General features: G+C 36.0%; 1 protein-coding gene across 1 annotated transcript in view; it reads right to left on the reverse strand.

The window, feature by feature from the left end:
* shank3a (SH3 and multiple ankyrin repeat domains 3a) overlaps positions 1–14,092 on the reverse strand; it is a 476,554-nt gene that overhangs the window by 124,498 nt on the left and 337,964 nt on the right. The window contains exon 15 of the mRNA XM_088922585.1: positions 10,539–10,652. Coding sequence (XP_088778711.1) covers positions 10,539–10,652 — 114 coding nt within the window. The remainder of the gene's footprint in view (positions 1–10,538; positions 10,653–14,092) is intronic.

A 14,092-nucleotide genomic window follows, 5' to 3' on the forward strand; every position in this document is an offset into this window, starting at 1 on the left:
TTAAATAAGCTTGAAAATAGTTTAGGATTGTTGTTCAAAGCTCTTGTTGAAATAAAGTATATATGCTTCTGTACAGTATTTGGTGACATTAGTAGATCTCTCTTTGCAATGCTGCTGGTCATGGTGCAGAATCACTAACAAAAAATATCCTTGAAAACAACAAAACATTTTAAAAAACAGTGATATTGAATTTGATAAAAGTATATACACACAGATTCATTCACTATATACAGATACATAATCATTTATCTAGTTCTTCATCATAGAACTTCAGCTTTAATAAATGCTGATCTTCAAGTCTACAGAGGATCCTACTAATCATTAAACACCAAGCTGGGTGACAAGCTGCCCTTAGAGCTGTCACTCTCCAACAGCCTCCATTCCCACCCGCAGTGCTCTGAACACTCATGGGAGTGTTTTAAAGTATTTCTTTGTGCGTGCTTGTTTGTGTGGTCTAATGCTGTACCCTGTTGTTTGCCATGAATACACAAAACACAAAACCTAAATGAAAAAGAACAATTAACATCTGTACATAGCAAATCAACTTAAAAATACAGAACTATTAGAGCATTCTAAAAAAGTCAATCAAAAGCAAATAAAACATTACACACAATGATATTTTTTACACAAGTTTGGGAGGATGTCAAATTCACATTTCTACTCTACTGCATGTAAATAATCTTTAGCTGCCAGCGAGTCTGTGTACATCTCTAGCACATCTAGCCCCTTTCTCCCCACCTCAACTGACTCTCTGGTTCATTCCTCATAAGACCTTGCAGCTGCCTCCCTGATTCATTCCTCATAAGCACTTCAGCCTGTGCTGTTATTTCCTTAGCCAGGAAAGGGAACAGCAAAGTATGAAGTTTTCTTTCCCTTAACATTTGTTGGCTTGTTTAATCATTATACACATTTTAAATTACTAAAATGAATAATAAATCATAAACTCAAAGCACAAAATGCAAACTCCACAAATACAAAAATATAATTTACAAAACATAATCTGAAAGAAGGGTGTAATAACTAAATTGTTTCTTATTCCCTATGTGGTATTGTTCTATTTTTCTCAGATGTGTTTACTCTGTAATACTTTATAATAATAATGGCTTATACTTATACTGTACATCACTTTTCTGGACACTCCACTCAAAGCACTTTACAGGTAATGGGGACTCCCCTCCACCACCACCAATGTGCAGCATCCACCTGGATGATTTATTTATTCTATTATTATTTATTTATTCTACTATTATTATTTATTCTATTTTTGACGCCCGGTGAGTCTTTATTCTTGGCTCTATATATGGAAGAAATTTCTAATACAGTAGTGAAGAATAAATTGAACATCACAATTAGTGCTTTTTAATTAACATCATAATCTCATTTTTTAATTCCCATGAAAACCAGCTTCAAGACACAGATTCCACAATCTGGCTTGCTATCTCCACTGGATAAAAAAAAATGCTTATTTCAAAATGGCTTATTGGTAGGATCTTTATAAACCAGTGGGACTTTTTTCCAGGCATCATTTTCTCCATTATCAGAGAGCTCATCATTACCAATAGTCTATTTGAAAAAACCTAATAGTTATAATGGCGTTACCATTTATGCTCTGTCAGAAATATACAATGGAACATCTTTGTACTGTTATGTGTTGGGTAATTGTTGAGTGTCTGTATTTATTCTTGTTAGAATGTGGGAGCTAAGATCAGGTTATGCTGATCTTACACAGCTCTGGGTGATCTGATCTTCCCCAGTTGATTGGAGACATCAGACAACTAGATGGTTTTTGAGTCAGGCACTTTCTGGTATAGACTAGCTGGCTAACTAATTGCTAAAAATGTTTAAAAAGATAGGTAACAAGGAGGAAAACAGAACAAAAAGACCACATTAATTACCTCCTATAAGAATGAACGTGTTCTTTGCACTATAAACAATCTTCACCACTTGGATGCCTCAATGATGACTTACAATCATCATTAGCCACTGAAGGGAATCAGATTAAGGATCAGGAAAATATTTGTGGAATTCTTTAATTCCCATACCCAAATGTATTTTTGAACAGGCGCTATTTGTTGTAAGATCTGAATGTGTTATTAATTCTTGTCAGTTAAGAAGTGAATTTTCTTAATTTTACAGATAAAGATTTATATTTACTGTACAGCAGAGTTTATTAGGGGTTGCTACTGTGAGGAAACATTGGATGTTTGGACTCTGGAACTCACTTCACTTGTCCATAGTAGGTTGGAAATATTTGTTTGTGCTTATTTAGTCTTTGTTTTTTTGTTTAATAAATTCTTGTCTGTTTATTACCTATTTCTTAACCACCCATTAAGCCAGAAATATGACCTTGCTTGGTATTTGTAGAGTTATAATTTCATAAGGCTTGTTTTACAGTATATACAATTTCATAAAGATTGTTTTAATTTCAGAGGCTGTTTTTAATTCAAAGTCTCAAAAACTGTAATGTTAGTCAAAATGTCCTACAGATTGTCACACTCATTACACCTAGAGGGCGCTCTACGTTCCTTCTGTTCCTAGTTCCCTGTGATTATTCATGTCTTTCTGGTGTCTCTTGTTGTGTAGCCTATTTATTTCCTGCTTCTGCTCTGCTACTCGCTCAGCATTGTTGTTCAGTTGCCCTGAGACCTGCCTAGCACCAGGTCACTCCTGTCCTTGGCCTGAGGGCATAGGTTTCTATACGGCTTCTCCTGAACAGCTGAGCCCGGGCTAACCCACGTCTCGCTGCTACGCTTAGGGTCTTTATCGCTCTCCTGCCATTCCACAGTTGGTCCTGTCGGACTTACGTGACACAGATAGCATATCAAAATCATTTTGAGAGCATCCTGGCATTTAACAGGACAGTCTGGTAGGGAAACCTGGGGTTAAAAAGCAAAACTGGACTGTTCAGAATTGTGAAAATGGCAGGAAAAATAATGGGGGAAACAGAAGCCCCAACTCTGGGATTTATATCATAATAAAGTTCTCAGAATGGCAAGGAACCTCACAGCTGATTCCACAGACCCACTCCATTCTCAATTCATACTGTAATGCTCCCATCAGGAAGACAGTATAGGGTACCAAATTAAAACATTTAATAAAAACATTCATAAGAAGTCCTTTGTCCCTTCTGCAACTACTCAATGAATGTATGTTAATGTAGTCCCTCCACTACCTATTTATTTATCATTTACATATATTGTTGTTGTGATCTTATGTGACCCTTATGTTTTGCTTGTGTGTTTTTTACTACTATAAGACCATCCAAAAACAAATTTCCACAGCAAAAAAGTATCTAACTTGGAAGCTGGTACAGGGACTGACTTTTATTTACCCTCTATTAACACTCTCCTAAAAATACCAGTATTGAACATCTAGGACTTGCAACTAGTGATTGCTGATATTTTCAGATCAGTCTTTTACAGTTGATTACTCAAAACATTCACTTCATTAAAGGTATGGTTGCCTCTAAAACATCAAAATTAATTTGATCAATTGCCCATTTAATTATCTTTTTAAATAATCAGCTGTTACATTGATCTTTTCTGCTCTGGTGGACCAAAAACCAGAAAACAGTGCACACTCTAGGAACTGAGTTTGAGATTACTGGCCTAGCCATTCCCACTCAATAAAGGCAGTAGGAACAGCCACTAGAGGGGCTGACACTTACCCTTTTCACATCTTAATAGACTTTGGACACCTTAAGGGTTAAAGCCTAATACTAGTATGTCTTATGTTATTTCTACATTCTATAATATGTTATAGGAGCCTCAGTGATTGTGAAAACTAAAACTGAAATTAAGTTTGGAAAGGAAATGTAAAGTTTACAGCAGGATACTTTAAAACCTGAGTGAATGCTGAACTCATGGCAAGGAAGTGTGACTCAGGAGAGCAGCTGTCCAAATAAGTTTGATCTGAACTTGTGCTATTATCAACAATGTGAAATGTATAGAGTCAATGCAAGTTAGCAGGACATGTATTAAAAGGTAATGAGGAGACAGGCTCTTATAGTAAATTGTAACATGTAACTGCTTCTCCTACATCAATTAGCACTGCTGGTGCTGAAACTAATGCTAACCTTCTTCATCAGAAGGGTTTTTCATCAACGCAGAATTGGAATGTGCTGTTGACAAATGAAAATGTTAATAAGCTCACCAACAATATGCACATTACTGGAATCAACAACTGTATATGACAGTGGGTTGGTAAAAACCACTCATTATCAGTGGCTAACAAGCACAGTAATGTGATGAGTACATTAATTATTCTGCCAAGCATTTACTGCCCCCACTCTTGAACTGCCTTCCACATTGAGTCCGTCAAATGAAATGTGTTGCTCCCTTTTAAAGCCTTTGTATTAATGTGTTCGTTTTTTTTTTTACAGGGGACTGGATCTTCTCGGTGTGCCCATTTCGTTCCTGCACACTCATTAGCCTCCAGTGAAAAAATCTGGCTCAAGGCCAGCAGCCTCACACTCTCTCCTCTCCTGGCTGCTCATTCTGTTCGGTATTTGCACTGAAGCGGTTGGGGATGAGATGGGAAAGAACTGCACTCCAGTCAATCTGGGATATTAATACTCAGAGAAGCAACAGTATTTAGCATTTTACTGCAGTACTTACAGAAGCTTTAGTGAATTCAATCAATACCTGTTTCTCTGAGGATAATGGATTAAACTGATGTGTCTGCATCTCTTCTTGGAAAATAGTAAGGTGGACATTCAACATTAGCATTTTACGTCTTACCCATGGTATCTACTTTCATTTTTTTTCAAGTTCATCATCAAATATTAGCCTCAGTCCAACCTCACTCTGTTTTCAGACAAATGGCACAATAGAGCTAGAAACTTTAATTTGGATTTCTGAAATTGTCTTTTATACCAGTGTTGGTTGGCTGAAAACACATTACTTAAGTACCTGCTTCAGCTGGTCTTTTTGTAATCAAAGAAGGATTTACCTTCCACCCAGATTGAATGCATGTCAAATCTTGGCAAAGTCTTTTAAAAAGATTTGTACTGGTGTAAATCTACATACAAATTCAATAAATAGCAGGAGTTAAAAACGAACAGCACAGTAATATTTGCTGGTGTAGTATTTTAATTCATCAGTTTATTTCTGCTCTGATTTTTCATGTAGGAGGTACTCGCCATTATCACTAAAAGCACACAATGTACACTGTAATACTCTTTATGCTTTACAAATGTCAAAAGGAGATTTGCATTTACATGCGTGGAAAAGGCAGTCTAGAAAATCCTTTCACATGGAAATTAAGTTCAATCTGTCTTCATCTGTGCAAGCTGACAAACTAGGACTCAGAGATTTACAGATCATCTTCTCAGCTCCAGTAGCAAAGGGGAACAACCAGAAAGGGGAAACAGGATCTTATCAACAAGCCATGTACTGAGTGCTTAAAATTCTGGGCAGCATATTCAAACAATGGTATAGTTAAAGTCTTGTGTATGTGGGGAGACTTTTCCTAAACAGAGGCAACACCTATGCAGCCATGTACCATATCCTTGCACGCATCATGGACACAATGGCATTCACACTGAGCTGATGCAGAGACCTCTGGTTTGCTCTCCATGTCCATGGACAGCATTTCACAAAATTGTATTGTTCTGCAGTGTTTTTCACAATGTCCCTGAATTTAGAGTTTTCCAAAGCATTTACAGAAATTCGATAACTATGTGAAACAACTGAAGGAGCTGAAGACAACATGATTATTCTTAACCCTTTCGCAACCTGTTTTCCTACTACGATGAGAAACAAGTAGAACTTATTTCATCTTGGCAAAAGAGTGATGTTTTCTGAACTCAAAAAATAAAACGTTTCAAAATATAATGCAATAGGTGGTTAAGATATGTTGATATGGAGAGATTTTTCTCCAGTTCTGTGCAGAGCAGTAAATCAAATTTCTCAAAGACTTGATTTTAAAGCAACTTTTTTTCTTTGAAGGTTTCAGTGGATTTTAAAGAAAAAATATTAAATCAAACTGGAATCTTACTCAACATTACACAAACGTTAACAGTCCTGTTGCTCTGAGAAGAACCCCATAATAGAGCACATAAACTGACAGTGAACAGATTGCAAGGGGATATCACTGTGCAGTATGAAATAAAGTTGACTTCTTGAAGGGATAATGCCCAGGTGTGTACATTTATTTCAATCCACACAGGCAAACCTAACTGTAAAAAGAACTGTTACCGTGTGTTAGCCATAGACAGTGCCTTCTTCCTTGCTTCAGTAGACTGCAACATATTGCTTTCCCTGTCAGCAGAACCTCATCTGTTATCTCCAAAATAAACATCTGAAGCAATATAGTATAAATTCAATCCCTCTGCCAAACACTTTTTTTTTTACAAAGAGCACATTTTAGTTGTGACATGAGCCCAGGCATGGATTTCAACCACCTATTTTCTAACCGCTATATCCGATACAGGGCCGCATGGGAGCTGGAGCCTATCCCAGCAAGCAACAGGAGCAAAGGCGGGGTATGTCAGTCCATTGCAGCACAGACAGACACAAACACAACCACGCACACACTAAAGCCAGGACTAATTGTCCCAGAAACCAATTAATCTGCCAGTATATCTTTGGACTGCGAGAGGAAACTGGAGCAACTCAAGAAAACCGATATGTTCGATATGGAGAAGACAGGAACTCCATGCAGATAGCAGCTCAGATACAGAATTCAATCCAGGGTGCCAGTGCTGTGAGGCAATAATGCTAACCACTTCCCCACTGTGCTGCCCTGGCACGCATTCAACACCTATTAAAAGTACCTCTTAGTATTCGTTTTTAATGTTGACGATTATTTATAACCTTTTTTTAACTTAACAAAACTTAAGTAAAATGTACAGAAGGCCCACATCACTGCGAGACATACAGTACTGCATACTCAAGGACACTCAGGAAGCTAAATGAGTTCACGGCTATCTGATAAACTGCTGTAGCATATTGAACTAATTGTACAAAAAATGAAGTTATACAGTAGTTAATGTTACTGTCTATCTTATACATCAATCAATAAAAAAATGATGTATCCAAACTTTAAATGATTGCCTAAAGCTTTTAACAGTTTTAACTCTGCCTGTTAAAAAAGTAATAATAATGAAAGTAATGGTAAGAATGCTGATCAGTAATCCAAGCTGACCATTTTACTTGAAGTCCCGAGTACCTCCAAGTCTAGTGGCCAGACTAAACATCCAACTTCACATAATCAGCTGATACCCAAACCAACACCAAATCAATAAGGAGTGACTGAGGGATTAACGCAGCCAGAAACAAAAGTGACCAGACGAGCAAAAATGATTTCATTTTGTCTGAGGCTAACACTACAGCTAATTCACCACAGGATAATTAAGTGCTTTAAGGTATAGTGGGGAATCCCTACATGACCCAGCAACACAAGCAGAAGCAACAATGCTTCTTTGTCACTGTCAACATCAAAGTAACAGTATAATTTCCCTTGATCCTTTCTGTGCATATTTGTATAATGAAATAAATGAAAGACATATCTGTCCTAAAATAAGATTTTTCTATGTAAGTAAAATTAAATGTAATGGACAAACAAAGGCCTGGAAACAAAGATACAAACTGCCAGATAGACGCTGAAATAGAAGAAGCTGTCAAATGAAATTAATTTAACTTCCTTTCTTGCTAACTCCAGCCTGCTAACTCAATTTGTTTACTTTTCAATTAGGATGTTTCCAGTGTTATTAGTAGAATAGCCTGTTGCAAGCTTTATCCAGTTCTTGAAAGCTGGTGTGACAGAGGAGAGAGAGGTACAGGTAGCATGAGAAATACACTATTCGTACACCTTCCATTGAGTGGTTGCTAGATAAGTTCCTGGGGATGCACACTCAGGGCTTTACCAGTAACTGCTATTACTTAATTTCATATACATTCACATACATAAAACACATACTTAAACACAGATATGAGTGAGTATTGTGGTGTGAATGGAGAGCGCTCTGTACGATACTCACTGTTTGTTTGGTGTTGGTACTTCCAGGGTGAGTCATGGTGGCCTCAGAAGGCCAAACCTAACCCCAGTTCTCAAGGTTTATTTATGGAGATGGGAAAAACCACATGCATATGAATTGGAGAAATGGTTTGTTCCAGAGGGGGAGGGGCTTACATGCTATTTAAGCTGGCTCCTCAGCCTAAGAGGGTTGTTGTTGGTTGGTGAGTCAGGTAGTGTGACTTAAAACAGAGAGAAAGCAATAAGAAAAGGAGGATGTATCTTTATTTGTAGAATTATTTTTGTTCCGTTTTGGGGTTTTGTTTTTCTGGTGTGGAGGACTGGGAGCACTATAAACTTCACTTATTTTACTTGTGTGCTTTGCAGCGGAGCCTCTCTTTTATAAAACGGACCTACTTTGGCCTTCCTCAGGCCATTGTGTGACAGCTGGTATCGCTAAGTATGTTCAGCAACAGAAAAAAGCCTAATACAACAATGCTTAATCAAGAAACACATAATAATCCACAATGGACTCTTAGTATATAATAATAAATTGACAATTCACATTGCTAGGTGCCTTCAAATGCCACCAAGTTCTAAAATAGCTTAGTCTTACAGCCTATTGCTGTAAAAAATGTATAATTTAACCAATCTTAACTACTCCCAATATAAACTTTTCAGATTGTGCCCTTTTGTTCACTACAGCTGCTCACGTTGAAATCCTCAGTTCATTTTTAGAAATCATATTGACAGGCACCAATAAAATCAATAAAATAATGATTTACAGTGAATTATTATGTTGGGATAATCATTACTTTTTTTCTTAAATGTTTAATCAAACTATCAGCTAATCGTATTTCTCCTTTTGTGGTCCGCAATGTACTATATTTCTTATTACTATATCTGATGTATTACTTGTGTCATTAGATCTTTATTAGTTTTGCTACCTTTGAAATCATAAAGCTTCATTGTGTAAATCGATTATTTCAGTTTATGTGCATCATAGTGTACAGTATACTAATACTAATTAAACAAGGATTCAATAATGTGAGAAGCGGTACCACAAAAAAATTATAGAGTGACAATATTTATTATATTTAATTTTAGGACTGCCTTGTTTCATAAATACAGTATGGTGCCAATATTTTCGTTTTTAGGGGCATACACTGTATATTCTATTTAAGAAACATACTGTAGCAACTGACCTGACAAAACTGACAAAATTGTAGGACCTTTGACGCAGGATTTAGACTCTCCATTCCTGTCCTTAAGTGTGAAGTTTTTCATCTGTCTCAATGACAATCTCACAATGCATTTAAATAGGATATTTAGTTGGCTTGCTCCTAGGCTGGGGTAATCTTCGCTCATTGTCGATATCTGAGCTGAAAGTTGGCTGGAGGGACTCGGCATACATCTAAAGCAGGCATTTATCAAGTTTTCTTATAAAACCACCACTTGCTGCTAAAACTTCTAAAAACTTTGTTTAATAACTTATCTGGAGCACATTATCACACCTTCCTACGTCTTCTATGAACAATGTTCTGGTGTTACCAATGTATGGAGATCAGAAACAAGCATAACAATTGTTCTTTACTGTCAAAAATCCATCACCATTAAGTAGTAATGTAATAAGCAATAATTTAGTATATCAAGCACTGCAACAAAAATCCATTTGCACTCAAATGAGCTATCCATACCCATATTCACTCATTCAATCCATATTCTACCCATATTCGCTCAACTAAGCAGATTAATTAACAGTGGAAAACTTATTGAGTTACTTTTAAAAAAGCCCTGAAATGGGCTGGATCAAAGATGTGGCTGCACTGAACATCTGCTGGAAGAATAGAATGCAGTGTAAGACAAAATAATATACAGCAATGTTATCAAAATATTTGTTTGTGACCTTAGAAAAACAATATTTATTTTATAACACTGAGCTTTTAAAAAAAAACACTAGCCAATTATTTTTTACAGCTACCAAATCTGGTATCACAGATTGTGTCTTTTATTGTTCTCATTTCACAGCAACGACAGCTGTACCAGCAAGGGGAGAATAAAGAACTACAAAAAGGCTTTCTGACCTGTTCAACCACTGAGCCATGCATTTTTGACATTCTACAAGCTCTTTGGCACTTTACAGTAGGATCAATGCTGATTATAGGAGAGATGCCACCTCTTTCTAATTATTTTCTTATAAAACTAATGATCTACAGTACTGTATATAACCAGGACTCAGCCAAAGAGAAATGGGTTTGTACTAAATGGTATTTATTTAACAGTGGTTCTCGAGTAGATCAAATTCTAATGTTGCACTTTTGTTCTCCTATGTGTAAATACTCCCTGACTGCCCACAACTCAGCACACATCTTTTCTAAAATCACTCCTTCCATCCCAGCTCCACCCTCGCATCTGCCTCTCTGGTTCATTCAACCAGATGAGTTAGCAGCAAAGTATTGGATAAGTACCCGATCTCTTTAGCTAGCTTTTTTAGTCATTTTTAGAATTTGACCAATCTACTGAAAAGAAGGAAGACAGCAGCACATGTGCATGTTTTCCAAAAAAGCAACCCCAATCCCTACCTTGCCGTGGGTCATATTGCCTCATTTGAACCTCTTCCACACATTCTGCAGGGAACCAGCCCGTACGCCCTTTCACTGTTCCTTCCCAGAATCCCCCTTCTCCGATGCTCAGTACTGTTGGAGAGAGAAATGTATCATTAGTGACAACATTTTTTTAACTAAGAATTTCTTTAAGAGGAATACACAGGGAAATGAGTTATAATAAAAGAACGGAGGAACAAAGAATACAATAAATATAAAACATTTATAAAAGTAAAGAACATCATGTTTTAGTGTAACATTGAAAAGTTTAGTACAAACTCTCAACAGTTTCAAAGGGGAAAAATAGAAAAAAAGATCTATTGAGTTTTAGGTCATTGCTGTTGTCTACAACTTAATGTGAAAATTGTCATAGAATTCGTAACAGGCATTATCAAATTATATTAAAATTTTAAAAAAGCTATTCTGATGGATCAAATCAATGATACATTTTTAAGTCTCCAGAATATGCTTTGGAAAGAAAAATGTTATCATGGCTAGGACACTTTCGATTCTATCAATATTTCAGTATAAAATGAAAGGAATCATCACAACCACAAGATTCCAGGTAAGGCTGATTAACTGAGCTGTTACGGGATACCTAATAGACTTAAGAATAAATTAAAACATGCTGGTAAAACATGTACAGTGAAATACAGTGATTTTTGTATCATTAAACCATGAGAATATGTAAGGTAATTAAATTTATATCATTCACACACAAACACCCATTCTGTACAATATTTGCCTTTACTCAGGCCAAATTATGCTTTGTGTAAATCTTGTGTGAAGATGGATGAGTTACGCAAAGCTGAACTTAGTTTCATACAAGGGCACCGGTTATTCATTAACAAGTGTAAGGTTAAGTTAAGGCCTGTCAGTTAAACCCACAACAAAACAATATTGTTTCTCCCAAGATAAGCAATAAACAAGCAATAAAAAACAACAACAACAACAACAACAACAAAAAAGAGATCTGTATTGAAATATGCTTGTATGACTACACTTTAACAGTTCATTGTTAAAGGTGAGATAATCTACAATCAGTAATATGTTTTATATAAACTTTAAAACAGGCTCACAAAATATACCACAGTCCAAAAGACTTGAAACAAAAAAGTCACAAGGAAATCCATCCAGCTTGAAAACTTCACCTAATACAATTGGTTTCAGACTCGTATATACTGTATGGTCACACATTGATGTATGGGGTTTATTATGTCACAGGTCGCACTTCCTCATCTTAAATGGGAAGAGATGCTCTTCCTCACTGTTGCAGCAAAGTTTTATCACCCTGCTGTTGCTAGGAAACCACACTGCCAGGTTATTTGTCTATCTAGGAAAGCAAGGGAATATACAGTACAATATTAAAGAAACAGCTTCCTCAAAAATAAATTCACATTTGTTTTTGTTTTCATTTGAGTTCTTTTTCTTACAAAATAGGAAATCAACAGGTGTAGGTCTCAGGAACATTTAACAGACTTGTTTTTATACTTTTTGTACTGCTTAATTTAATACTAGCAAGATATGAAATACTGTGTGCATGCACCTCAGTTTGTACATTGCTCAGATCTTATCTACTAATACTGTGCTAATGTGATCAGCAGTTTAATTTTTATTCCAGGCTGGAGTTAAAGATATAAAGTTTAGCATATAAAGAAATAAAACATGAATTTAGTGATAATAAGATGGAAAAAAAATAAAGTCAAAAGACTTGTTTGGTGGTATCCATGCCCATAAGCTCCATGCTCCGTCAAACAAACCCCATCTCCAGGTCATATAATGTCGCCAAGTCACAGAACATCCAGGTGCTTTTAGATCACTTTCACATTGGAAAGAATGAAACATGTTATCGTGTTGGTCTTCATATCCATCCCAGCAGCAAAGCCTCACGTGAATGTAAGTTGATCCTGGTTTAGACTCCCAAAGCCAGGAATAGCCAAGGAGTCATTACATAAAATGCTTCACTTCTGTTCAGCATTCTTCCAGCATGCTGCCCCACAGAGGTGTTTTCTTATCCACATGAGTTTAAAACAAAACCCACCAGCTCCTCACAGACAGAGAACTGATTCCTGATAAGTATGCAGGCTTTCGAAATACTTCAAACCATAGATGTTTAGAGCCACATCTTCATCTTCTGTCTTAAACAGTGTAAAATGTTGGCATTTAAGGCAGAAAGAAGACCAAATAATCCCCTTGTTTCAGATAAACAAAATTAGTCCTTGGAAACATTTTGGATATTTTTAATACCACCAGAAAAAAATCCATTTAACTGTAGTAAAAATGTGGCATCCTAATGGAACCCGTGAAGTGACGTTTTATGAAAACACCAATGCAGCACAGAACAGCTCACAATGAAGCCCTCTGCAAAATATTTCTAAATAGGTAGCATTCATATACGCCTAACAAATGCAAGCATTCACACCCTAGAGCAATATTAACAAATTAAAATCCATACTCATTTTGCAGTCATTGTAGTCATGTCAGAGCTGCTGAAGCAAAGAAATCTTAGTCAGTTCAGGAAGGACCCTTTCTTGACATCACAGGAAGTACTGCCAAAATAAGACAATATCACTAATGATGCACATTTGTGACAAGCAGGAAAAAAAAAAACATTTTGTAAAGCCTACATACAAATCTGTATGAAAAATCCAGAAACTGCAATGTGAAGATTTAGAAAAGCTGACATATGTATTCAGTAAATTTACAACTTGCATTTATAATGGCAAGTTCTAACATAAATATCTGCAACCAAATTTTTCTGCTGTTGTCATGGATACAACCAAGCACTGACACCATTGTTGAACCTGACTGTGAAAAAAAAGAACAGCAAGCATTCTAACAGATAATATATGTAGCTGCAAAATGGTTCTTGTTACCAAAAGGATACGATATTAGTAATACTAATGAATAGTTTTAATTATTTTCTACTGTATATAAGTTTGTGATGGAACTGCAATGGAGTTTTTGCCCCTGATATTATAACATGCCATTTTAAAGCGCAAAAGTCATGAAAAAACATGTTGAAAAGAGGTCACTCTGAAATATATTTTATATGATAAATACAATTTAACTGTACTAATACATGACTGAGATAAGGTACCCGTAAATCATTTAGTGACCACTGTGGTATACTGTACAATACAGAAAAATCATTGCTGAATATGTATACTGTACGTATTTAGGATATGCAATTAGTCTTTTTCTTAATTTAACATATTAGAATCCTTTAAATAAGCACTCATGTTTGACGACAAAGAGTGCAGATATGACATAATGATTTTAAGAAGGCTTTGATAACATTTCTGACAAAAGATTGATAACTTGGATTAAGAATTGATTAGTGACCTCAAGTTGCCATCAAGTCAGATTATTGGAAAATATGGTGGCTTCCACTGTTATTCTGATTAAATTTAAATCTATTTGCATACACTGAATCGTCAAGTTGCTTATTTAACACTAGGCACATGTCTTAAAGACATACAGTGGTGGATAGGTCACAATTACCTCCTATTAAACAACAATAAGACTGAGAT

The sequence above is a fragment of the Atractosteus spatula genome, chromosome 8 (assembly GCF_055471065.1).
Source record: "Atractosteus spatula isolate fAtrSpa1 chromosome 8, fAtrSpa1.hap1, whole genome shotgun sequence".
Lineage (NCBI taxonomy): Eukaryota > Metazoa > Chordata > Actinopteri > Semionotiformes > Lepisosteidae > Atractosteus > Atractosteus spatula.